This window comes from Cricetulus griseus, unplaced genomic scaffold (assembly GCF_003668045.3).
Source record: "Cricetulus griseus strain 17A/GY unplaced genomic scaffold, alternate assembly CriGri-PICRH-1.0 unplaced_scaffold_204, whole genome shotgun sequence".
Taxonomy (NCBI): domain Eukaryota; kingdom Metazoa; phylum Chordata; class Mammalia; order Rodentia; family Cricetidae; genus Cricetulus; species Cricetulus griseus.
Window position 1 is genome coordinate 30,597 of NW_023276925.1, and position 27,903 is coordinate 58,499.

At 38.5% G+C, this 27,903-nt stretch overlaps 2 protein-coding genes across 2 annotated transcripts; both read right to left on the reverse strand.

The window, feature by feature from the left end:
* Positions 1 to 3,695: 3,695 nt before the first annotated feature.
* On the reverse strand, positions 3,696 to 4,676 carry LOC100765507 (vomeronasal type-1 receptor 4-like). The gene has a single exon (XM_027434352.1). The coding sequence runs from the start codon at positions 4,665 to 4,667 to the stop codon at positions 3,696 to 3,698; it is 972 nt and encodes a 323-aa protein (XP_027290153.1). The 5' UTR covers positions 4,668 to 4,676.
* A 10,485-nt stretch (positions 4,677 to 15,161) lies between these two features.
* On the reverse strand, positions 15,162 to 16,079 carry LOC113838842 (vomeronasal type-1 receptor 4-like). Its single transcript, XM_027434356.1, has one exon. The coding sequence runs from the start codon at positions 16,077 to 16,079 to the stop codon at positions 15,162 to 15,164; it is 918 nt and encodes a 305-aa protein (XP_027290157.1).
* Positions 16,080 to 27,903: the final 11,824 nt, after the last annotated feature.

Genomic DNA, 27,903 nt, shown 5'->3' on the forward strand with positions numbered 1-27,903 from the left:
AGCATCTAACAAGATAATCATGTGGTTATTTTCTTTCAGTTTGTTTATATGGGAGATTACATTGAGCATTTTCCATACATTGAACCAACCTGGCATCTCTGGGATTAAACCAGCTTGGTCATGGCAGGTGATATTTTTGATGTGTGCTTGGATTCAATTTGCCAGTATTTTATTGAATATGTTCATTTTCATGACATGGATGGTATTAAATACATTTTAAAATGTTTATTGGTGGTACTTGCCTTTAACCTCTGTTATAAAAACATTTTCATAAAATATCCTGTAAATCTCTATGGTGTATGAAAATCATTTCTCCTTCTAAATTATGTCTCTTAGACTTTTTAAACATACATAATATGACTATAAACTCAGTTGTTATTAGTGACAATTACTAACCTGCATTTCATTATTATTCTATATATTTTATAATAGTAACTTACATTGACTGGAAATTTGCATTACAATTTTAATCAGGTGTATAGGAAATTGAGGAGGGATGATCAAAGAGGCGAGGCTATGCTGAAGAACCCGGCAGAAACAGTTGACCTGACCTAGTGAGAGAATGGAGATCTTAGTCATAAAGCTGCAGAAACAGCATTGGACCAAACCAAGCACTCTGAATGTGGGTTCCATCCAGGCATGAGGCCAGGGCATGCTATGAGACCTCGAACAGTGGAGCCAGCCTTTATCCCCAGAGTACAAATGGATGTTGGGAGCCCATAACCTATGGAGGGATACTATTGCAACCCAGGTACAAGAAAGTTGGCCTAGGCGCTCCTCAAATTATGCGACTGACTTTGATGGTCCCCTATGGAGGACCTCACTGTTCTTGGGGAGTGGGTGGGTGTAGATTGCAGGTATCAGTGGGGAGCATGGGAGGATAGGAGAGCTTAGGAATTAGAGGATTCATATGTAAATAAGAGTGCTTCTAAAATGAAAAACAGAGCTTTAAATAAAGCCAAAGGCAATTAATTCTAAAAAATTAGAATCAATAATCTACCTTCATATTTTATTATATCTATGTCTTCTGTTTTTTCCCTTTCATAATAGGTTGAATGGTCTACTCTGTATCCTATCATATCTGCATCCCACTTTTTATTATCAAAACAAGAATCATAATTCTATTCAACTTTGTTTAGCTTTTTTCCAGACCATTGCCAATAACAACTTGTAACCATTTCACAAAGCATTGACAAAACATAAATGCAAGAACTGACCATGCACCACCCATTCCACGTTTTGCTATTGGAGTCACTGTGTTCTTAATTTTACTTTCTGCTGTTTGGGGGCAACAGCCTCTATAGCTGATCCACCTTTAGGTTGGATGAATTTTGAAGTCCTGTAGAAAACTCATATACACTGAGAGAAACTGAGGCAGGAATCACAGAAAAAATATGGTCCGTTCCAGACCCTCTACATATTTGACAACCTTTAGTTAGGTACTTTAGTGGGACCCATGGAGGCAAAACACTTGAGATACTGACTCTTGTGCCTTCTATTGAGGGCCCATTGTATTCCTGCTGTCATGTCTTGTAAAGCATTTATATGATGGTTTTGTTTTGTTTTAATTATATTTACTTTTGCTGTGTTTAGCTCTTGTCACTTAGAGGCCTGTTATTTTTTAATGAGAGACCAAAAGGGAATGGACAGAGATGGAAGAGGAGGTGAGTGTTTCTAAGAGAAGTAAATTGAGAGCAAACTATACTCAGGTAATATACTAAAGAAAAAAATCTATATTTAATAAAAGTGAAAAGAAGAAAACCACCATTTAACAAAATTGAAGATGACTTCATCAACATCATTTATTTTTAATTGATTTTGGTACAAGGTGAAATAGAAGAGTCACAATCTTTGTACTATATTGAAAGAGTAATCGCCCATCATTATAGACTTGACTCAGACCGCTGCTATATGCTTAAGAACAGCTGAACAGTGTTTTTCTGGAACAACTGAAATCAAATTATCTAAGCACTATTGCTGAAGATTATTTCTGCTCCTAGTACAGGCAAGATCATCAGTATTGAAATAACTGCCACCAGAAACACAAGTTTGCTTCAGTTTCAGTGCAATTTCCACAAGATATCTGTTTAGCAGCAGCCAAGCAGCCAATATTCCTTGATAGGATAAAATGAAAGAGAGTCAGTCCTAGTGGCAGCAATTTCCTGGTTTCTTTGAACATTGTCTTGGCAAAGACAAAACTACGATATCAAAGTGGGAGAATACAACTGGCCAACAGAGCAAGATCAGATCATGGAGGCTGCTAATGAATTCAACTGACAAAACTACCATTCTCATTTTGGCTAGTCTTAGGAATACAAGATGATTAACTGTCTTCATTGATTTCTTATTGTGATGACTGAGTAAAATTCAGAAGTCAAAAATACTTATACTTTGCATAGTTATAATAAAATCAGGAGTGGGCTCCCAAAGTCCATTTGTGCTCTAGGGATAAAGACTGGCTCTGCTATCAGAGGATCCATAGACTGTCTTGGACTCCTAACTGGTACCCACATTCAGAGGGGCTGGTTTGGTTCAATGCTGTTTCCCTAGCTCTATGACTAGGGTCTGCATTCTATCAGTAGGTCAGGTCCACTGTTTCTGCAGGTCTCTCCATCCCTGTCTTGGCTCCTTGCTCAACCCTCAACCCTCTACACAACTAAATTCCAATAGTATGGTTCAGTGCTTAGCTGTGGGTGTCTGTTTCTGCTTAAACAGCAACTGGATGAAGACTCTCCTTCCTCTCCCTGCCCCCGTGCTCCAATTTGGCCGGGTGTGGTGTGATTACTTTAATTATAAAGCACAACACAACATCAGAACAAACAAATATTTATTCATGCCTATTTGCATGCAAACACGTTTGGAAGCTTATCTGAGAAACTAATGACAGAGTTGCTTGGAGTTGGAACTGTCATTGGGTAGATGAAGGCAGGATAAGGCAACAAACAATCAGGAAAAATTGACAAGATCTTCCGAGCAAACTGGAAGCTGGGAGGGGAGGGAAGGGGGGGAGAAAGAGGACGTGAGAATGGGAAGGGGGAGGAGAACATGATGGATCAGGAAGATCAAGGTGGGGGAAGAAAAGAGAAGGTGAGCCAGAAAAGAGATACCTTAATAGAAGGAGTCATTATAAGTTAAAGAGAAACCTGGCACTGGAGAAATATCAAGGTATCCACATGGATGACCCCAAATAAGAATATAAGCAATAGTCAAGAGGCTACCTTAAATGCCCTTCTCCTATAATGAGACTGATGACTACACTAAGTGCCATCATAGAGACATCATCCTCTAGCTGCTGGAAGCAGGAGCAGAGATTCACAGCCAAACACTGACCTGATCTCCTAGAATCCAGTTGCAGAGAGGCAGGAGTAATGGGCAAACTGATCAAGACCCCCAGAACATGGATGTCAATTGGGAGTCCTGGGCAGTCTATGAGGCCTCTGGCAGCAGAACTAGTATTTATCTCTAGTGCACAAGTGGGTTTGGGAGCCCATTCTCTATGGAGGGATACTCTCTCAGCATAGGTACCCAGGGGAGAGCCTAGGTCCTGCCTCAAATGATGTGTCAGATTTTTTGGTGATCCCCCATGGGAGGCTTCACCCTCCCTGGTGAGTGGATGAAGGATGGGATGAGGGGCAGGGTCACCACGGGAGGATGGAAGGAAAGGGAACTGAGATTGGTATGTAAAATAAAATTGTTTATAATTTAAATAATATTGAAAGTCTTATATTGTGCACAGTTAAAAACAAATCAGGCAAAATTTTTCTTAACCAAACCAAATTAAAAATGGACAAAACTGAGTGATGTCTCATAAGAACAAAGGGTCCAAAACAGGGAAAACAAAGAGAAGTAATTCGAGAGATGTACACAAGCCACCGACTGTGATTATACAAAAATGCAATGCAGCCTCGCAAGATGGTAGAGAGAGTATAAAAAGCCAGAAAAGTAGACACCAGAACCAGGATGTTCTGGGTGGCTGTGGACTCAGGGGAGGATCTCCTGGAACCATGAGAACTTCTGATGTGTTGAACACTCTGCTTGTGTCTGTACAGGGTGACAATCATGGAGGCGCTGGACCAGGTGATGAGCACAGCAAAAAAGATTTCAGGGCACATCACCAATGCTGTATAGAGTGAGTTTATGATTTCATCCCAGCCTACAGTAGAGCAATATCCAAAATCTCGATTTCTTGTCATGTTTTGACTATTTGTTTTCATAAATATGTTCATCAAGAATATGAAACGTATCAGCATGTAGAAGACCCAGAGAAGGGAAACAGAACAGTGAATGCACTTTGTAGTTTTGGCTTTATGATCCTTCCAACATGACTTCCTGGAACTGATGGTCAGTGCCTGGAAGACACTCAAAAGGCAGGTTGCACCAATGGACACATTTCGAGCAAATCCTTGAATGTACAATAGGAACACACATCCAAAATCATTCACAAAATGTTTAAATCCCCAAACTGCCATTGTTTGGGGCACTGCTGCAGAGAGAATGATCAAGGCATTGGCTGCCATTAGGTGTGTGAGAATCAAATCTGTATGCTTTAATGTGTGTTCTCTACAATAAAGTACTAGATAGTACAACAAAAGAGAGAAATTTCCAAGAATTCCAGTTGTTGTTTGTGATAAGAAAATGATTCTGATTGCCAGGTTCCAGATATTCATTCTGTGATTCAACACAATTTCCTTAAGAACATGACCAGGCTATCTCTCCGGTCAAATGAATAATGCCCAATGATGGTAGCCAGGGGTGGAGGAAGCTGGCATTGAACCACAGAGCTACAGAGACACTGAAGCTCAGGGTCCTTTAGGCACAGTAGTTCAGCGCTAGCCCTGAACACATGAAAATACATCATACTGAGTTATGAGCTAGCAAGTACTATTGAAAAGTCACACCCCAGAGACACACACGCATGTGTGACCCCACTCAGGTTATAACTGTTGGAGAGAAGGGAACAATTGACATGGTGAAATGTCACAGAATGTATAATATAATAAGATAAGTAAAATATGCTAGGAGAAATTGCAAGAAGGATAATATCTTATGAATGATATCAACTTCAGAAACATTCGTTTTTACTACTGGAACTCTGTCTGGAATAATCAGGCACCACTCAGAAGTCGAGTGTGGGAATGATAGAAAAGATGGCACTGGATTTAACAGCCCATCAGTACAGTGAAGTTTAAGGACTCTCTTAGGACACCACACTCTATCCTCATGAGAAATGGTGTCTGCTAACACTTCTTAAATTAGGTCAGATCGTCTTGCAGAAGCACACAGTAATTGCTGTGAATCAGCACCTGGCTGAAGCAAGATGGCCCAGAGAAATTACTGTTGCCCCTCACACTCATCAGCCGTCTAGGGACAGTCAGCTGTCAATCAAGAGCTGGGGGAGAATTGGGAAAAGACAGACAAAATGTGAGAAGAGTCATATTTGGACAAAAGAAAACATGACACTGATTGCAAGCAGAAGCAGCTAAGTCAACACACAGGAGCCAAAAGATAGTTGGACACAGTATTCGAAGACTTACACAATATACCAAATACCACCACTAACAAAAATAGACCCTGAAGATCTGGATCACAGCAATTTTACAATGAGCATAGTGACATTCGTCGCTTCTAAAAATCTGAGTCGTCTCATGAAGGATTCCATAACAAGTTGTAAATTACAAAATATGTCTAGAATATAGTCTAAGAGTTGCAAATATCAATAAATTATACAAAACACAGCCCACATTGGTTGCTTTTTTGTATCGGCTTGCTGATGAGTTTCTTTCAAGTGTTTTCCTGCCTACAAAAAGTTGGAATATTTCAAAAAATTCACATACCAATGATTGGGAAGACAATAATGCATTCCAAAATTCATGTGTACTAAGAAAACTTAAAATACACAGTCACACACAAGGAACATGAGGTATAGTCTCATGAATGTTACCAAATTGATATGTCTGATTCCAAAAACAGAAAACGTACATCTGAGTTTGCTAAATCATTTTTTTAATGTTGAGAATCTATTGTTTTTGCTGTATCTATTGAACTCAAAGACATTCTATGTGTCTAAAAATCCTCTAACATAATTGGATTATTATTTTTCTTATTTTTGTGCTATTAGTTCAAAAATGATCTTTTGAACAAATACTATAAAAGAACAAAGTATACATAGAAAGAACTCAAGAGAAAGAGAGCACAAACAGAATGTTTGTGTAAGATTTTTTGATGGACCAGATATATGTACATTAAACTTATGTAAACACAATTTGAGACCATGATCCCAACAAACACCAACAAATATTTGTGAACACTGAGACTGACTGAGTTATGAGTTCGCTGAAAGGCTCTCAGAACAGTGACACAAGCATGTTCTTTATAGTTTTGCTGCTCAACTTATCAATTATAAATGTGGAAAATACTACAACTAGAATGCACGCTTTCAAAGAACGAACACAGAAAAACACAATATTCTTGGAAATAGTGTTTTCTGATTACTTCTCTGATTTTTGTATTGTTTTGGTTTTCTGTGAGACATGGGCTCTCTCTATATTCCTGACATGTGCTATGTAGACCATGCTGATATCAAAATCACAGACATCCTCCTGCCGCAATCACCTGGGTGTTGCCACTACAGACATACATCAGGACGACATGATCACTGGAAACTTTTAGAAGTTCTACACATCATTTTCATAGATGTAGGTTATGATACTGATCAGCATATACCCTGCCTAACATGGAGCAAGTCAAAACCCAATATCTATGTAAGGTTTTTAAAGTTCTACTTACCTGGAGTTGTACTTACTGAGAGGCCAGGCACATGCCCAAGGAGATGATGCCAGTGATCCTATCCTGGCACATCTGTGAGGATGGAAACAATTACTTACAAGTATTGACGTGATACTTCATCCTAAAGGCTGCCCAGTCCAAAAATAAGTGCCTGTCTTAGAAGCCATAGAAATCTGGACACAAAGGTACAGTTTGATCACATCCACTGAAATTCATTCTCTTCATTGGTAAATACTCATATTGTTTTATCTTATTAGGAGTTACATGTACAATGGCAAATATTATTTTAAAATATTTATATTTATTATATGTCTATCAATCTGTATCACTCGAATTGTGCAGCCTTTGATTCCTGAAAATGCCTCAGGATGTGTATCTATATAGACACAAAGTTAGTTAACAGTGTGGAGATCACATGATTAGATCCGTCCCTTAATAGTGAACAGAGTATTGTTCTACTCATTGAACAAAAGCTCCCTCTCCTGTGTCCAGAATCCTCAATCATAGCTGATCAACTTTTGTTATCTTCAAATCCTTATTTTCAATGGCATATCAGCCAGAAAGAACAGCAAGTTCCTTGTAACTCATAAAAGGCAGTCTATCAGGGTATTACTTATCCAGTAATGACTCATATGTGCACCTTTGTTCTCAAAGAGATGGTTTAAACTGCAATCCTCAAGTTTTTTCTACCAAAGTTCTCACACTGATAACATCAGATGCATATTTCAGCTGCCATTTTATTCATGTTATGAGAGACTTCTTCCTATCTTGTTCTGAAGAATCCCCAATGTAGCCAGCTCAGATAGAGTTTGCCTGATTTTCTTAGTATCCTCTACCGAGCCATATTAAAAACCCCATGTCCATATTCATTCATAGATCTTTCCATTCCCACAGATTACAGCTTACACTCCATGCATGTTTTCAAATTTGTCATGTTTCTTCTGTCATCTCTACCTTTTACATCATGAATAACATAAGAAATGGTAGGTGTAAATTTTTAGTAAGTACCTGTTAAATAACCAACCACAGTAACAATGAATGACTTACTGCTCATTTTTTTATTTCCACTTTCAACACCAGCTCATATAAATACATGGAGCAAGCACCTCTTTAAATGCAAATGCAGTATCCAAATTTAAATTCAGTATACAATTGTTTCAGAGTGCATTCTGAAAAGACTTGAATATGACTGGTGTGGTTCAAACCCAGGTACCTCAGTCTGTCCTCACAAGGTCATGAAACATGGTTTCAATATACTCCAGTCACCTATGCAGTTTCTATTCCCCAATTGACACAGTGTAAACTTCATTGGTTTTATCTTGTATGCTTTTGGTTGAATTAAGTTTTTTATGAGGGGACTAGAGAGTTGGTTCTGTGGTAAAGATCACCTGCTGCTGTAGCTGAGAATCTGTTTTTCCCCAGAAAGCATATGTTGACTCAAAATTGTAAGTCTCTTTCCAAGGGGTTCACACACCCTGTTCTGTCCTCAGACAATGCATTCTCATACTGTACATGTATACATGCAAACAAGAAAATCCTTGCACACAAAAACCAAAGAAGGTAATAAAATATTTTCAAGTGCAAGATTTCATTTGAGCTCTGGGTTGGTGGCACACGCCTTTAATCCCAGCACTCGGGAGGCAGAGGCAGGCGGATCTCTGTGAGTTCAGGGCCAGCCTGGTCTACAGAGTGAGTGCCAGGATAGGCTCCAAAGCTACACAGAGAAACCCTGTCTGGAAAAACCAAAAATAAATAAATAAATAAATAAATAAATAAATAAATAAAAGTAAAAGATTTCATTTGACATAATGGGTTATTTCAACAAGCAAATGGCAACTGCAGAGAGGTCTTTTGATGTTTTCCTAGACTGCAGTGATCTACGTATGCTCTGATCTGTCTGAACATTGTCCCATCACCAGCTTCATTTCAAAAGCACATGATGGGACAGATGCTTATCATTCTTCCATGAATGTTCATGGTTATACTTGAGAGGCAAAGTCTAGAAAGATGAGTACAGATAAATTACTAAAACTATTGCTGTATGCGAAGTGAAACATGAACTTTGTGTGCATGAGAAGAAAATTAGTTCTTAAAGACTTCACTTATGTATTTGTATAAACTTGCCACCTATAATATTGATGAGATAATTATAATAATATGTATAATGCACTCAAATAAAACAGCCGCTTGTGAAGAACCTAAATGGGAATTTGATAATATAAAAACTTAAACTCTTTACAAACTGAAATGAAGAACAAAATGTCTGTACAAATAAGGTGAGGGGTATAGCCCTGAACCTCTATGCACAAGGCCCTGTGTTCCCTTAAGCAACAATGATAACCAGTGGGAAGGCATGGAACCAAATTATTTTTAAAACTAAGTTTGACTAAACTAGGGGAGATAACCCAAGACATATTTGGAACTGGATGAAATTGCCTGATAATCATACTGGAAATCATTCTTTCTGTGTTATTTCCCCAATTTCAAAAGGTAAGGCTCAACAGTCAATCTACCAGAGGTCACACAATGAGTCACAGTTACTTCCTCTTTAGCTCATAAAACTACTGTTACACAAAATATATTAAACCAAAATGAGATTCTCATCATGCACTTTCCATGTTTGTTTGCTTCATATATTTCCATTCTAATTCTTACTATTCCCAAGAGCTAATATAAATTCACCTATAATAATACCTGCAACGTAAATCAAATTTGTACATCATGTAAGGTAAGATGAGTTATCAAATTGCCTTATTACCACAATCCTTCAGCTGATGAGCTGTATTAAACCCTGATGGTACACACAGTTATGCTCAGTGGGTGACTTATATTACAAAAGTATCAACCATGACTATCACAAATTTAGGAAAACGTCTCTCTTCCTCAGTCACCTCTTAACTATTTAATAATTCTAGGGCCTTAGCTCTCAGTTACACAGATTTGTTTCTACCCCAGATTCCCATTTTCACACATGAGCACTTGCAAAATCCTCTTCATTGCTGGCTCTGAAGCAATGTCTTTAATAGATGCACTCACCTGGATTCTTACCTCTGCAGTTTGGTGGGTTCAGTGTACAGACTCTGACCTCATAAGAACGAGCACTGTGGCAGAGGAAGGTAGCTCAAGCCTGAGATAAAGGTTTGAGACTCTGTGACCTCACCTCCCTTCAGAATAACATTTTTCATGTCACCTGCACTGGCACTGACAGTGTGTCTTTGGGAGACAAAATCATTTATGGGACTTTTCCTGTTGCTAATTAAAAAGACACTTAAGAGTTTCTCATCTATATCTCTAATGGAAAAAGATGTTTCGAAGAGGATTTATGTTTTCATGATCCCTGGAGTATGTTTGGTTCTGCAGTGGAAAGCGCTAGAAACTTTAGATCAGATTCAGGACAACATTTTCACACCTTTGTGACAAGTTTCTGAATCTTTCTTTCAGGCTTGTGTTGTAGATACATCAAATTGGGGGTGGGCACCCTAGTGTCAGTTATTCTGTGAATTTTAACCAGTTGTTCACTACTGTTTAACCACTTGTGTAATAATGATCTCTATCTGTTACAAATAGAAGCTGTTTGCTGATTGGGGCTGAGACCTATTCATACCTGTAGGTTTCAGAATAAATAGAGAATGCAGTTTTAAAGTATACTGGTTTAGAATGGTGAAAATAGTATGCTCTCTTCCTGTCAATAATCTTATCAACCATTAAACTAGTAAGCTATGTAGAATACCAGGCATGGATTATCTCCACTTGAGCCGCTCTTAAATTTATTCATGAATTCTCAAGACTATCATTTTCAAAGCAGGGCCTGAAGAGTCACTTCCCTATTTCCCATGCCAATATAGATGGGAAACCTGACAATCCTGCACATCTGAATGGACAGCTACATGTAATTAATGAGAGTAGAAAAAGAAAACATTATACTTCCCAGGGAATATTTATCCTATAGCATGTGGTCAGACATAAAAATACATATATATCATCAGCACTATGAATTTAGCACATTACAAATATGAATATAGTGGCAATTACTATGAAAATAGCTTATTTAATTCCTTCTAATGTAATATATTGAAACAATTAAAACATACCATTATATTTGCATTATATAGGTAATTAAAATAAAAGAGACTATGCATTTGAAAACCAGCGAAGGGGGTAAGGAAGGACTCATCTCCTCTACCAAAAAGAGGAGAATTGGCACCCATCTGAAGCTAGATCTTCTTTCCTATAGCATATTAATTACACAAAAAAATGGGTCTCAACACAGACGATCACTTCCAAAGGCAGGATCTGACAATTTCTCAAAAAGTCCTACATCAGCTTCTAGAAGAAGCCTAGGTACATTGATGGCTATTACTGTGTCTAAAGCTTGCCGTGTGTAATCTGACACTGCAGAGACACAGAAAAGAAGCACGCAGGGAGAAACTGCTGCAGTAAAACCGTGGGGAAGTCTGTAGAATTCTCCCAGCTGGGCAATCTGTTCTGAGTGGCTCAGCGGCAGTTGGAAAGCGCTTGTGGCGCCTGCAGAACCCAAAGCAAGAATGGAGAGAGGGGCTTTCCCAGCGGGCTAATCCACTGTCCCTGTGGGACACACGGGCACTCCCAAATGGGGCCTAGTTTTGCAAGATACCACTTCTGACACCAGATAAAGAGGAAATAACAAATATGAAGTCAGGTAAAAATATAAGGGTATTTATTGGGGGAAGCCGTACTTACAGAGCAATCTGGGCAACCAGCTTTGCAGGAGTAAGTATAGCAAGCCGAAGACGAAATGGAAGGGGGCTTCCACATGCATGCTCCTCACTCCTAAACCTCCCCATGTCACCCTGAACACGCCCTTGCAGTGGTCTTACAGAGTCATCGTGAAAACATTTTCAACACCCTACATCAAATATCTTTCTACCATAGAGAGTTCCAGAAATCCACTACATCTCATCATACCTCTGTAGTCTCTAATTAGTCCCTTTTCCACCCTGCGAACTCTATGAGTGACTGTCTGATTTATTAGTTTAGACTCCTTAGCAGTGACCTCACTAGTATTGAGTCCACTGTCAATCATCTGTGTCTTCCATACTCTTGTTCTGTACATCCTCCAAATCCAAACATGTTAGACAAAACGCCATGTCCTCTGTGTTTGCCTACTAGCGCTTTGCTCTAAAGTTTCAGGCATTTGTAACTCCTCTATGACGCTAATACATGCCTTTGACACCTAGGGTCTTCATCATTTTGGGGAGCACATTTTTCCTACTCAGATATGCAATTGTCCAGTATTCCCCAGGTAATTACATTTTTTAAACTCATTTATAGTCCTTAATGTTTGATACTTTCCCCACATTGTTCTGTTACTGATATGAATCAAATAGAAAATCCTTTCAAAGACTTGGGTTTTGCATGATATCTCCCAACATTGGTACTATTTAGAGACTTTGTGGACACTTTTGAAGGTTAAACATCACCAGTAGTGGTCAGCACACCTGTGAGTCCTCTGTATAATAAATATTCTTAGGTCCAACACTTGGTTGAAGGTTTGTAGTAAGTATCCATTATTGTGCTGAGGGATTCTCTCTGTATCTCTTGTCACTTCATCAAGAATGCTGGGTGTGATAAAAGTATTTATGACTTCAGAGATAGCAAATTGAATGTTTCTATCAATTCCATCCCCTTAGAGCTCAGACAAGCCCATCGTAGAGGAGGCAGAAAGAGGGTAAGAGCCAGAGGGTGATGAATGACACCAAGAGAACAGGGACCACTGAATCAATAGAGTAAAACCTCCTATGAACTCACGGAGACCGAAGTCACAAACACAGGGACTGATCAGGGTTTTCATCTAGTACCCCGCATATATATTATAGCTGTCACTTTAGTACTGTAGGGGAAGCTGCGGACCCTGCTGAAAGCCAAGGCCTACTTCCGCGTCCTCTTGGCTAAGGGCAGGATGCCTCTGGACATGGGTAGGCCCCAGTACGAGCTGGTCTGATGCCTGCAGCTAGAAACTGCCACATTAACCATGGGGACATCTGTGGATGGCACCCAGCTGGGCAGTCGGTTCTGAGCAGCTCAAGGCAGCTGGATGAGCTTGTGTGGTGCAGCTGGTTGGCTGCAAGCTGGGAGCACCTGTGGAGAGAGGGCGCTTACCTGGCCTAGGCTGCAGTCTACAGCTTGCCCTACATAGTACTTTTATGAGAATGATGAGTTTATGAAAGAGGGGGGTCTCTGATTCTTGAGCCTTCTCTTGGGACCTTTACTTTTGTTGGTTTCCTTGTGCAATCTCAACAAGATTTTTTAAATAAAATTATCTTTTATATTGTTCTGAATTGTTATATCTCAGAAACCTATTCTTTCGTAATGACAGGGGGAAAAGTGTGTGAGCATGGAAGGGGAGGTGGAGAGAAACTGGGAGTAGAGTGAGGAGAAATTGTAATCAGGAGATTTTGTATAACAAAATAATTATTTTCAATAAAAGGAAAAAAGAAAGATATAATAACATAATCAAATGATATCCGTCTTTGAGTCCCTCTGTGTGATGCCCTGCATTGTCAGCCGGCCATAGTTTAGCTATTCTATATCATGGGATGCATTGTGAAGCCACTTCATTTTAATCTAAAATAAATTTATTTTAATGAACACAAAACAATCTTTAAAGAGCTACAATGAAATAGAGACTCAAAGGAACACTTGTCCAGGCCCAAATTCAGTATATTTCAATACAATTATCCTAGCTATGCTGCAGCCATGAAGCTCTCTTTAGGGTTTTATACTGTCACACACACACACACACACACACACACACACACACACACACACACATATATATATATATATATATATATATATATATATTTATATATATATATATATGCATGTCCTTATCTATCACACAATGAAAAACTGACAGAGTTGAAAGTAGAAAAATAATTTTCTTGATATCATCCTTTAGAACCAATGTATGCCCTTGTCTGTCCATTGCCTAACATTTCCTTTCATGCTGTCCCAACTTTTTAAATTTTTGAGACAGAGTTTCTCTGTGTAGCTTTGGAACCTGACCTAGCCTACATTATGCAGACCAGGCTAGCCTCCAACTCACATAGATCTATCTGCTGCACCTCCCAAATTTGGGGATTAAGGGCATGACCCCACCACCCAGGTTCATGCTCTCCTTTCTAAATTTTATATAGCATTTATAGTTAACAATTTACATGTACACATATGCACGTTATAGGATATGATTTGCATATGAATAAGAACATGTGATTTTTTTCAACATGACATACTGTGACCACGTTTACTACCTTACAGTAAAGATATATCAGTTGTCCTGTATGTTCTATGATTTTATCTTTCACTATATGTGAATTATCCAATTTGTACATGAACTCAGATTATATCATGGATTTTTCTGTTTATGTGCATATAGCTAGGCTCCATTTCCATGCTATAGTAAACATAGCAGAAATAAACTTGGATATATGAATATCTCTATGGAAGAATATGGAGCTCTCTGGGTGTATATATGCCCAGGAGTGGAAGAGTTGCATCATTTTGTAGTCCTATTTTTAGTTTTTAAAGATATCAAAAAGCTAATTTCCACAATGATCCTATTAATAGGTTTCCACACTCTTTTGATGAAAACAGAATTACAATAGTGACAAATCTGCTAACATCACAGCAACAACGAAGGAAATTGACAGAAAAAATCTCCACTATGAACATAGATGCAAGATTTCTCAAAACATATTGGCAAACTGTCAAGATAACATCAAAACCATCAGTCATTTCCATCTGTTTCTGTATGAAATGGAAGATATTCATTATTCTTTTTCACTGTGTGGTAAGGAAGAGGGTCTTTTTTGAGACTGTGTTGAGGACTGTTGCAACAAGCTTCAGAATAAACCAAACTCATTATCTCTAGTGCAGCTGAAATTGGGGTCTTTGGGAAAATTTACCTGAAGATATTTTCTAGTACTGGAGCAAGCTTGAATACATGTGAATGAGCAACAGTCACGTGAACACAACTCAGTTGCCAGTCATAGTTTCAGTTTTCCTTGCCCTTAGACTTTAGAAAGCACAAGAACCCTGTGAAACAACCAAACACTCAGGATGCCCTGGCAAAATGAAAGACACAAAAAGGCAGCTATATTGAGAGCTATTTTGCTGGATTCTTTGTATATCAGCCAGATAAAGAGAAGCCTGGGAGTTGTAAGTTGAGGAGTAATATATTCCTCATACAATGAGATGAGCTCAGATAGGCATTTAATTTAACCGGCTGACAAAACACCCAGAGGCATCATTTTGGTTAATAGTTAAATGGTAAGCAACTACTTCCCCAAGTTCATCCCTAGTATTGTGATAGTGATGAGTACTCAAAATAAAAATCAGTGATTTATATTCCTTACTCTGACAAAACTGAGTCTAGGTAGTCTGCAGTAATGATTCATAAGAACCAAGGGTGCAAAAGAGGGAAAACACAAAGCAGTAAGGCGAGTGATGTTCACCAGCCACCAGCTGTGATTATACAAAAGAGCTATGCAGCCTTGTAAGATAGAGGAGAGAGTGTAAAAAGCCAGAAAGATAAATACCAGGACCAGGATGTTCTGGATGGCTCTGGACTCAGGGGAGGTTCTTCTGGAACCATGGGTGCTAAGGATATGTTGAACCTTCTTCTTGTGTGTGTATAGAATACAAATCATGGAGCCACTGGGCCAGGCCATAAGCAAAGAAAAGCAGATTTCAGGGAACACCCCCAACGCTGCATAGAATGAGTCACTGATTTCATCGCGCCCTGCAGTGGAGCAGTATCCAAAATCCCGTTTTCTTGTCGTATTTTTATCATTCCTCTTGAGAAACAGGTACACAAAGTAAATGAAATTTATCAACGTGTAAAAGATCCAGAGGAGGGCAACAGAGAAGCCAATGTACTTTGAAGCTTTGACTTTCAGATCCTTACAACAGAATTGTGTGTGACTGATGGTCATGGCCTGAAAGACACTCAAGAGGCAGGTGGTGCCAATGGACACACTCCGACCAACTCTTTGAATGTACAAAATTAATCTGCATCCAAAGTCATTTAAAAAGTGCTTCAGACCAAAAGCTGCTATTGTGTGGGGCACTCCTGCAGAGAGAATGGTCAAGGCATTGGCTGCCATTAGGTGCATGAGAATTAACTCTGTGGGCTTTATTGTGCCTTTTCCATAATGGACTATGTAGTAGTAAAGAAGAGAGAAATTTCCCACAATTCCAGTTGTAGTTTGTGACAAGAAAATGATTTTCATGGTCAGAGTCCAGAAGTACATTCTGCAACTGGGGTTGATTTTCTTTAGTAAATTGCCAAAGCAATTTCTCTGGTCAAAATGAATGAAAAGAATTAGTAATCCAAAGAAATACGGACATGCTGAATTGAAATGTTTCTTGGATCTCATGCATACCATCTCAGTCTAGACTACAATCAAGAATTTTTACAGGTAAATGAGAGGAGAAATTATTACTTCTAATGCATATGACTATAAGATGACTAATGGCCTCAGCCACTACCACCTAAGCATAATGTAGGACAATGAATAATTACTTATATTTTTGAGGTATGGAATAAGAGAAGACAATATGAATGACAAGTAGAAACTGAGCAGACACCAATTATTAATGTCCATCTCATCTAAAATTCAAACATGAGTAATGAAAAATTATAGTAGCATTCAGAATATATATATATATATATATATACAATTATTCATAAGAAAATTCTACTAAGTACATATAATGTATCCAAGTTATGGTTTCAGTGGCAACTTATCTTACTAATTTAAGATCTTGATCATATGGAAAGTAATACCACATAGACACACACACACAGACAATCACATTTAGTCAATATCCAATGGGTGTAAATCCAACAGAATCCTCAACAGACTAGTAATAGGCAAAAATGTGCAGAAATTTCAAGGAGAAGGTCACTATCCAAAGAATGATATCTAATAGAGAAATGTTCATTGTGTTTATAGACACTCTGTCTAGAATATTTGGGTGTCACTCAGAAGTCTAGAGTGGAAACAGTAGGAAAGAAGACAGTGGGTTAGACAGCCCATCCGTGCAGGGGGACGAGACTCTGATGACTTAGTACTCAATTCCTGCAGAGGACCAGCTTGAAGACTTCATAAAGGGTGTAAGGTCAACTTAAAGAAGTAGGCAGAGCAGTTTTTGATCATTAACACTCTGAACCTAGAAGCCTCAGGAAGGGCACCATGGCTCCTCTCTAAGCATCCACAGGGAGATAATCAATTGGAGTACCAAGGACCAGGACAGAATTACCAGAGTATCTTTAAGTCTGAAAAGGATAAAACAAAGTGGGTAGATTAGCTGAGAACTAAGAAGTACCCCATAGTGTAAGTTTCCCTTTCTCCATGCTCTGGCACTGGATCAGATCACACCAAAGAGAATGGTTAGAGCAGAACATAGGAAGTATTATAATAAGTGAGGTAATATTGGCCAAGAAGTATTGATAGTATACACTGTGTCTCAGTGTTGCATCTTAGCTTATAATTTTTGAAATGTGTGATTATGTGGGAGTTAGTGTGTATCAAGCACAAAAACCTAGACTGGGGCTCAGAAGAGGATTAAAAAGAGCCTCTGTAAAAGAGGCCATTAAAGATAAGACATGATTACAACAAAGAAGATATATGCAGGGATCTTATAACATGCTTTATGTGTAGACAAATGGGAAAATTTGGGAATGGTTCTATCAAAATACTAACTTGGAAAAAGCCTAAAAGCAACATGCAATTTTTAAGTTCATTAAAAATTAGTAACCATAAAACAAAAGATAATTAAAATGACAATAAGTAAAGAAAATTAGGTAGCATACAAAATATGGATATAATTCTGTGTCAAACAAGAACCTCATAGCCTGGTAATATCCTTGAATGTTACTACACTCTGGAAAACTGGTCATATCTGTTCACATGAAACAAATACAAACTAAAATTCTAATAATCATAGCTTTTAGGATAAAAACAAAAGAAATTTATTTTTATTATGAAAAAAGTTGAATTTATATTCCAGTAATAGTCTTGAGAGCTTCTACCTGCAGACCACCGACACGATCTCAGTAACAGTCCTTGATCTACTAATTAATACAGACACAGTATAGAGTTCAAAATGCCAGCACACAAGTAGGCCCTGAAAATCTAAAATATTGCCTCATGCTTCATCTCCTGGGTTCCAAATGTATTTTCCCTTGTAAAATTTCCATGATATATATGGGTGTGAGTTTTCTTTCCTTATTTGAAAATGAACAAATAAAAAATAAAAAGAAACTGAGTTTGGTTTAGGGTAGTTTCTGGGATGGCTGCTAATGTCTACAGTAAAACTCAAGGAATCACAGTTAAAAATCTTTCAGTATTTATAAAACTATTGGTAATTAAGCTGGAAGATCACAGAAAATTTCATCAGAAGAGTATCAGAAATATGTTTTTCAATGAAGCTTCTGCAATTTCTTCTGATGAATATACACATAAGTACTATGTCATGGATTTGTTTTGTTTTTCATCCTATTAATAATTGCTTTATTGATTCTTTGGGCATTTCACATAACACACCCCAACTCCACTTATCCCCCAGTCTCTCATTTTCCACCCTCACACCTGCAGTGCCCCCCAAAAGAAAACAAAACAATGAAAACAAATCAGCAAACAATTAGAAGAACAAAACACAAGGAAAAAATACCTCTCAGCTTTTCCTTTCCTGCCTTTCCATCTGCATTTCGTTTGTGCTGGTGTCACTGGGGGCCACCGTGTCCTATCAGCTTTACCAGCAAATGATCATTGCAAGGGGTCTCTTCTCTGGTTGAAGGCCTCTGGTTTCTGGTACACCATCATCACAGGATCTTCATGGAACTCCTCTGGGTTATCCTGTGGCTGTTCCATGTCTTGGTGATCCTGTGGGTATTCTTTCATAGGATTGGTCCCTTCACAAACCCCAGCTGATCCTACATGGGTAGATGTTAGAGTGGGCCAACTCAAGGTTTAGCTTTGGACCTAGATTATGGCGGAGATGGTCAGTGTGGTCCACTATGGCCACCTACCTCAGGGTTAGGTGTGGCCTTGCCATCACGATTTGTTTATCATTGCCTATGGTGAAGGGTGGGAACATGACTCTGAGTCAGGGGCCAGCAATTACTTTTTTCACATGTACACTATTCAACATGGGACAAATGAAAACCCAGTATCCCTGAAAGCCTTTTTAAAGTACTACATACCTAGGGTTTATTACCTGCTGCCAGGCCAGGAACATTTCAAGGAAATTGATGCTGGTGACCCTGGGCTGCCACATCTGTGAAGATGCAAAAAATTACAACTGTTGACAAGTTAGTATGTTTCAAAAGCTGTTGTAGCCTTTGACACTTCTTGAACACAATCTGTTCCACTTGTTTGAAAACAGATTATTAGGGTAATCACCTGCATTCACTGTAGCTAAGTAAGAAGCAATGTTGAAGAAAAGGAACAGAAACCAGAGTCAAATACAGTGTGAGAACCATCCTATGCATAGAACTATAAGGTCACTGAGCCCAATCTGCTGATGGATATTTGTATTCACTCTAATGGGATCTGCACAGGAAGGTAGAGTGTGGTCATGCTGGTCACATCCATTGGTATCCTCTAAGTAACATGAAAATAGCCACTGTTTAATATTTTGTAGAACTAAGTTTATAATAGAAAATATGACTTTGTGAGTTAAATAAAATTTAAAGCATGGATAATATTGATGGCAATGTAGGACTCACTGTAATACTCTCAGTTTGAAATCTTCTTTGATGTTTAAAACTGGATGATCTACACAGTAGCATTATTTCCACTGTCAAGAACGCAACTAAGATTCACATCACAAGGTCATGGGGCTCTTTAAATCCAAAGAGTGCTTAGAGTCAACGTGAATACTACAAGGACTTTTACATGGATAGTGTGCCACAAACACAGTCTCCTCAGTCTGGGTCAAGGCCAGAGAGATATTTTCAAACCCATTACAGCCTTCTGCACAGTTTGTACTACGCACTTGATTTATGTTCACTTTGCTTGTATCTTGTTGTATGATTCTTACCATGAAAAGTTTCCATTGTGTGGGACTAGAGAAGTGGTTCAGTGGTAAGGAAATTATCTTGCTGCTGCAGTGAATCTGGGTTTGGTTTGCAGAACCCACATGGTATCTCACAATTCCCAATAACTCCAATTCCATGGAGTTCTGTCACAATCTACTGTATTCTGCTCATTGCATTCTCATAGTACTCACATTTGCATGCAATGAAAACACACTCACACAATATGAGCATAGATACACAAATCTTTGTAAAAATAAGTTTTCTCTTAGACATGAAAGTTTATCTCATAGGCAAATATCAATTTCCAGTGCTTCAGAGATTTTAGTAAAGTATATTTTTCTCAAGGTAGTCTGACCTGACAGAAAACTGCCCTGACTCCTAGTTTGATAACACAAAGACAAGATAGACCTGATTTTCCTGATGTCAAAGAAAGATGCAATTGATGTCATTGCAAGAGTAAAGGCTATAATAAGTACTACACAGAAAATACTAACAATATTAATCTTACAAACTATAATATTAAACACTAATTAACAATTAACAAATTATAGCATGAGGAGAATATTAATTTTCCAAAAATGTCTTTTAAAAGTCAGAAAGTGTTTGCTCCTTTTTAATTATTTTTCATGATTCGCTGACTGTGGTACCTCTGACTGTCCAGGAACTCATTATGTTAAACATATTGGTCTTGAATTCAAGACATTTGCCTTCCCCTGCGTATCGTGTGCTTTGATTACTGGTTTTCAAAATACACCTGACTAATCTGTTGATTTGTATATTGATAAGTCTATTACAATGAAATATATGACTAATTCAAATAGAAAAGAGGCATCTGAGACAAAAAAAAAAAGTGCATCCGGAAGAATGTGAAACCGTAAAAATTGTCAAGTGAGATATAGCATATTAATAATAATGAACACAAATTAAGCTGAAGTGTAGAACCCTGACTTACCATGCACAAGGCTCTGTATTCCATTATCAATAAGGATAAACAGAGAGTGAAGTCATGGCATCAGTTTCTGCTTAACATTAGGGCATGATGAAACCAGGGACAGTAACTCTGGACAAATTTGGTCCTAGCTGTCTTTACCTGATAATCACACTGCACCTTCCCTTCCATTGACTCTTCCCCAGTTCAAGAGAAAGAGGCCTCAAACAAGTTATTGTACAAATGGAAATTCACTACTGATTTAGACACTTCTTCAATAATCAAATCAAAAGAATGAATGTCACATAAGAATACATGTGAGTCCACAAACAAAGTCCCATGCTGCTCTTCCTAGGGATGTGTGCCCCATTTTTTCCCATTCTAGTCTTTATTATGACATGAAACCATGATAAAATGAACTCAAAATTAATACTGAAGATATAGTCCATTCATCATGGAAGCTGAGGTGAATTATCATATTGACATTATCACAACCCTTAGCACATTCAGGAAATTGGTGCATTATGCTGCTCTTACTCACAGTCAAAATGAGTGGGGGCTTATAGCATAATACAAAACAACAATGCAGACAAGGTTAGGAAATTTTGAATCTTTTTTAACTCACTCTCACTATGCAATTATTCTTGTGCATTCTCTGTTCTATTTGTTTTTATTGCAGACCCCAAGACCAGACATGAACACTTACTCAGGCCTCTCTTCTTTGCTAACTCTACCACTCAGACTGAAATACACAGGACTCACCTGGCTTCTTGTCTCTGCAGGTTGATGGGTTCATTGCAAAGATCCAGGTACATTAATAAACATCACTGTGAGAGAGTTGGAACAAGGGTGATGTGGAGCTCTGTGACTCTGTGACCTCACCTCCCTCCAGAAATGCAATTGTCTTTTCCCCTTCAGTGACAAGGACAGCACTGGTTCTTGGAGACTAGTTAAAATATGAAACTTTTTCTAGTTGTTAATTAACAGAGATATTTTAGAGTTCTTGTTATTTATCCAATGGGATAAGGTGTTAGGAAGACACATTGGGTTTTCACGATCCCTGAGTGATGACGGGGTCTCCTGGGGAAGGAACTAGTATCTCAGAGTTCAGAATCATGTGAAAATGAGAGACATCCATTTGCTCCTTTGTATTCCACACTCCACTGACTTCTTACAACAGAAACCAACATTGTTAATTATTTGAAGATATTTTAACACTTACTACTTGAAAACCTTGAGTGTCTTATACAGGAATATGTGTTTTAGTCAACTCTAAAAATGATTATCCCCTTCCAATTCCTTTCTGATAGACCCACTCCATTGGACATGTGTTCATAAAATAACCTAAATTTCATGATGGAGAGGATATAAACTCATTTTAAAATCATTTTGGAAATCCTTATTTCTTAGTAAAATATATTCGATTCATTAACACATTTGTAAATTGGTATTTTGTTTCCTTGATATTGAGCTTCCATAAAGTTTTGTAAATACGGTTATTACCTCCTTATCTGAAGTATAGTTGAGAAAGATTTTCTCAAATTTCTCCAGACTCTCTGTGTCCCCTTCTGGTAAGTTGCTGTGCTGTTCATAAACTTTTTAATGTCATGTATTGTGACCTGTTAGTATCTTGGTCAATTCCTTTTTTGTGTTAATGAATGCTGTACAGAATGTCAAAGTCTACCCCTACACACTTTGGGTATGATCTGTATATTTCTATTTATTTGTTTCAATTTTCCTTTACTTGGGGTATTATTTTATGAATTTAACTATAGGTGTGTGTATTTATTTATTTAATGAGGAATAGTCTTATTTTGTATCCTTGGCCATGCTGTAACTGACTCTGTAGATCAAACTGGTCAAGGAATAACAGATTTTTACAGCCCCCCCATTGCCTCCAGTATGCTGGTATTACAAGTGTGTGTTACCACACATAGCTGTGTTTCAGTTTTTAATTTCAGGTGTGTGATCCATTATAAAGACAAAGCATGACAAAATAAATTAATTGAGACTGAAAACTTTGCTGGGTATAGTCCTCTTAGCAGGCATCCATGGTCTCTTAGACATCTATCCAGTCTCCCAAACTAAAACAGCCCAGGGTAAGAAGAATTCTATGAGAAATTCAATGAGATAATATCAGTACTCTTCATATAGTTGCACACAATAGAATCAGAATAGTCATTGCCAAAATCTTTTTAAGAGTATAAAACAATCCAAGTATCCAAATCACACAAAGATACTATTATAAGAGGACAGAAAGATAGTGTAAGGTACAGCCTCTGGAGGACAAGAAGAATACATGGCCCACTGAGTCAATTGAACAAAGCACATATGTGTTCAAAGGACTGAAGTGGCAACACAGAACCTGTAGGGGACCTCATCAAATCCTATACGTATATATTATGGATAATAGTTTGGTGATTTTTTGGCAGTGTTCGCTACAGGAATGGGAATATCTCTGAGCATTTTCACTTCTCTTGGTACTCATTTTCTCCTGTTGGGTTGGGTTTCCAGCACCAGTGTGAGGGTTTTGTCTTGTTTATTGCATTTCATTTTGTCATGTTGGATTATGTCACTTGTTGGATGTTCTGTTCTGAAATGAGAGGGATGGGGAGTGGATCCTCTGGGGACAAAAATTATGGAGGGGTCTGAAAGGACTGGAAAAGGCAAACTACATTTATGATGTATAATGTGACAAAAGAATCTATTTGCAATAAAAACATAAATCTAAGGTTATTTTTTTAAACTTCATTTTGCATTCCAACCACAGTTCTCACTCCCAACATTCTACCCACCCATACACCATCTACTACTCCCACAGAGTAATGGCTGACATGGGAAGTTGACCAACCATGGCCCATTGAGTTGAGGTAAGACCAAGCCCCTCCAACTTGAATTAAGGCTAAGCATGGCATCCCACCATAGGGAATGGGCTCCAACAAGCTAGGTCATGCTCGAGGGATAGATGCTAGTCTTCTGAGCATTGGCCCCTCAGAGAGACCCAGCTACACAATTTTCTCCCACATGCAAAGGATCTACTTGGTCTCTTCAAGGTTGTACCACTATTGGTGTAGAATTCATGAGTTCCCACTAGATTGATACAGCTGTCTCTTTAGATTTCCACTTCATGATCTTGAATTCCCTTGCTCATATATATTACAGTATCACCAAATAGCAATAGTTTGACTTCTTCCTTCACAAATTGTATCCCCTTGATCTCCTTTTGTTGTCTTATTGCTTTAGCTGGAAGAAGAGTACAATATTGCACACTTATAAAGAGAGTTGGCTGCCTTTACTTGTTCCTGATTTTACTGGGATCATTTCTAATTTCCCTTCATTTCTTTTGATGTTGGCTGTCATCTTGCTATAAATTGCTTTTATTGGTTTAGGTATGTTCCTGGCATATCTGATCTCTCAAAGACCTTTGTCATTAAAGGGTATTGGATATTGGCAATTCTCATCATCTGATGAGATGATGAGGGGTTGTTTTACTTTCAGGTTTTTTATATGATGGAATACATTGACAGATGTCTGTGTATTGAACCATTCCTGCATCTCCAGAATGAAGCCTACTTGGTCATGATTAATTTTCTGATGTGTTCTTATTTAATTCAAATTAAGAACAAGCTTGTTTCACATGTCAATCCCTTCTTTATCTCGATCCCCTCCCTCCCAACCCCCCACAAGGTCCCCACACCCTTCACCCTCCACTCACCAGGGCAGGTAGGGCCCTCCATGGGGGTTTTCCAAATTCCACAACATCATCCTGGGCCAGACCTAGCCTCCACCCATGTGTCCATGCCTAGAGAGCATTCCTTCAACTGGGATGGGCTGACAAAGTCCCCTCTTACAGCCGGGAAAAATACTGATCCTCTATCAGATGACCCATATAGTGCGGAGGCCACCTAATTGACATCCATGTTCAGGGGTCTGGTTCAGTCCCATGACGGTATCCCAGACAGCAGTCTAGGGTCCATGTGCTCCCCCTTGTTCAGGCCAGATGTTTCTGTGGGATGCACCAGCCTGGTCCTGAACCCTTTGATCTTCATTTCTCTCTCGCTGCAACTGGATTCCAGAGTTCAGTAAAGTGTATGGCTGTGAGTGTCTGGCTCTGCTTCCATCAGCCACTGGATGAGGGCTCTAGGATGGCATAAAAAATAGTCATCAATCTCATTATAGGGGAAGGGCATTTAGGGTACCCTCTCCACCATTGCCTAGATTGTCATTTCGTGTCATCCTTGTAGATCTCTGGAAATCTCTTTAGTGTCAGATCTCTCGCTCATCGGAACTATAATGGCTCCCTCTGTTATGGTATCTCTCATCCTGTTCGCCTCTATTCTTCTCCTGACTCAACCTTTCTGCTCCTCCATTTCCTCCTCTCTACTCTTGTTCTCCTGCTCTCATTCTGCCAGGTCTCTCCCCCCCCATGCTCCCAAATAGCTCAGGAGTTCCTGCCGCTTACCATTCTCTGAGGTCCATGCATTTTTCCCTTAGAGTCCTTCTTGATTCCTAGTTTCTTTGGTGAAGAAAAGAAGGCTGGTAATCCTTTTCTCTATGTCTAAAATTCATATCTGAGTGAGTACATGACATGTTTGTCTTTATACTTAGTGTCTTTTTGTTTTGTATTGTTTTGTTGTTGTTTTTTTCAAGACAGGGTTTCTCTGTGTAGCTTTAGAGCCTATCCTGGCACTTGCTCTGGAGACCAGGCTGCCCTGAATTCACAGAGATCCACCTGACTCTGTCTCCCCAGTGCTGGGATAAAAGGTGTGTGCCACCATGCCCGGCTCAATGTTTGTCTTTTTTGTGACTGGGTTACCTCACTCAAGATGGTTTCTTCTAGTACCATCCATTTGATTGCAAATTTCAAGATTCCATTGCTTTTTCCACTAAGTAGTATTCCATTGTGTGAATTACCTCATTTTCTCTATGCATTCTTCAGTTGAGAGGCATCTAGGTTGCTTACAGGTTCTGGCTATTACAAAAAACACAGCTATGAACATGGTTGAATATATGACCTTGCTGTATGAATGTGCATTATTTGCATTATTTGGGTATATACCCAAGAGAGGAATTGCTGGATCTTGAGGTAGACTGATTACCATTTTCCTGAGGAACAGCCACACTGATTCTCAAAGTGGTCTTACAATTTGCACTCCCACCAGCAATGGAGGAGTGTTCCTTTTTCTCCACATCCACTCCAGCATATATTGTCACTGGTGTTTTTTATTTTAGCCATTCTGGCCAGTGTAAGATGGTAGGTATCTCAGAGTTGTTTGAGTTGCATTTCTCTGATGGCCAAGTTTTGGGCACTTTCTTAAGAGTCTTTCAGTCATTTCAGCTTTCTTTGTTGAGGATTCCTATATTACATTTGCACTCCACTTTTTATTTCATCGTTTGGTGTTTTGGTGGCTAGCTTCTGGAGTTCATTGTATATTTTGGAAATCAGCCCTCTGTCAGATTTTAGGTTGGTGAAGATCTTTTCCAATTCTGTGGACTGTTGTTTTGTCTTACTGTCTGTGTCCTTTCCCCTACAGAAGCTTCTCAGTTTCAGGAGGTCCCTTTTATTAATTGCAGATCTCAATGACTGTGCTACTGGTTTTATTTTCAGGAAGCAGTCTCCTCTACCAACTCGTTCAAGGGTATCTCACACTTTCTCTTCTAGAAGATTCAATGTGGCTGGATTTGTGTTGAGATCTTTGATACATTTGGATTTAAGTTTGGGCATGGTGACAGATATGGATCTATTTGTAATCCTCTGCATGTCCAAATCCAGTTGTGCCAGCACAATTTGTTGAAGATGCTATCATTTTTCCTTTGTATAGATTTAGCCTCTTTGTCAAAAATTTAGCTTCTTTGTTCATACATATGTGGGGGAATATCAGGGTTCTCAATTCAGTTCCATTGGTCTATCTGTCTATTTTTGTGTCAATATCAAGATGTTTTCAGAACTATGGCTCTATAATAGTGCTTGAATTTGGGGATGGTGATGCCTCCAGAAGTTCCTTTATTGTACATGGCTGTTTTGGCTATCCTGGATTTTTTGTATTTCCGTATAAAGTGGAGTATTGTTCTTTCAAGGTCTGTGAAGAACTTTATTGGAATTTTGATGGGGATTGCCTTGTTTCTATTGATTGCATTAGGCAAGATTGCCATTGTTACTATGCTGATTCTACCTATCCAAGAGCATGGGAGATCTTTCCATTTTCTGGTATCTTCTTTAATTTCTTTCTTTAAAGACTCAAAGTTTTACTGTACAGGTCTTTCACTTTTTTGGTTAATGTTACCCCAAGATATTTTATGTTGTTTGTGGAAGTTTTGAAGGGTGATGTTTCCTGATTTCTTTTTCATTGTATTTATCATCTCCATATAGTATGGCTACTGATTTTTTGAGTTAATTTTATATCCTGCAACTTTGCTGAAGGTGCTTATCAGCTGTAAGAGTTCCCTGGTAGAGTTTTTCAGGTCACTTATGTAGACTTTCATATCATCTGAAATTGTGAAAGTTTGACATCTTCCTTTCCAATTTATATCTCCTTGATCTCCTTTTCTTGTCTTATTGTTCTAGCTAGAGCTTCAAGTACAATATTGAAGGGATATGGAGAGAGTGTACAGCCTTGTCTTGTTCCTGATTTTAAAGGAATTGCTTTGAGTTTCTCTCCATTTAGTTTGATGTTGGCTGTTGGTTTGCTGTATATTTCTTAAATCATATTTAGATAATTTCCTGTTATTCCTGTTCTCTCTCCAAGATCTTTAAGATGAAGGAATGTTGGATTTTTGTCAAAGGCTTTTTCACCATCTAGTGAGATGATCATTTTTTTTTCTTTTTCACTTTGTTTACATGGTGGATTACATTGATGGATATTAGTATGCTGAATCATCCTTGCATCACTGGGATGAAGCCTACATGATTATGGTGGATGACTTTTCTGATTTGTTCTTGGATTCAATTCACCAATATATGTTTGAGTATTTTTGCAATGATGTTCATGAGGGATATTGGTCTGTACTTCCCTATTTTACTTGTATATTTGTGTGGCTTGGGTATTAATTGTAACCTCCCAAAGAGAGTATGGCAATGTCCCTTCTGCTTCTATTGTATGGA

Excerpts from the sequence above, each read along its gene's own strand:
- LOC100765507 (XM_027434352.1), bottom strand. The coding sequence starts at position 4,667 with ATGAATATCTGGAACCTGGCAATCAGAATCATTTTCTTATCACAAACA.
- LOC113838842 (XM_027434356.1), bottom strand. The coding sequence starts at position 16,079 with ATGTACTTCTGGACTCTGACCATGAAAATCATTTTCTTGTCACAAACT.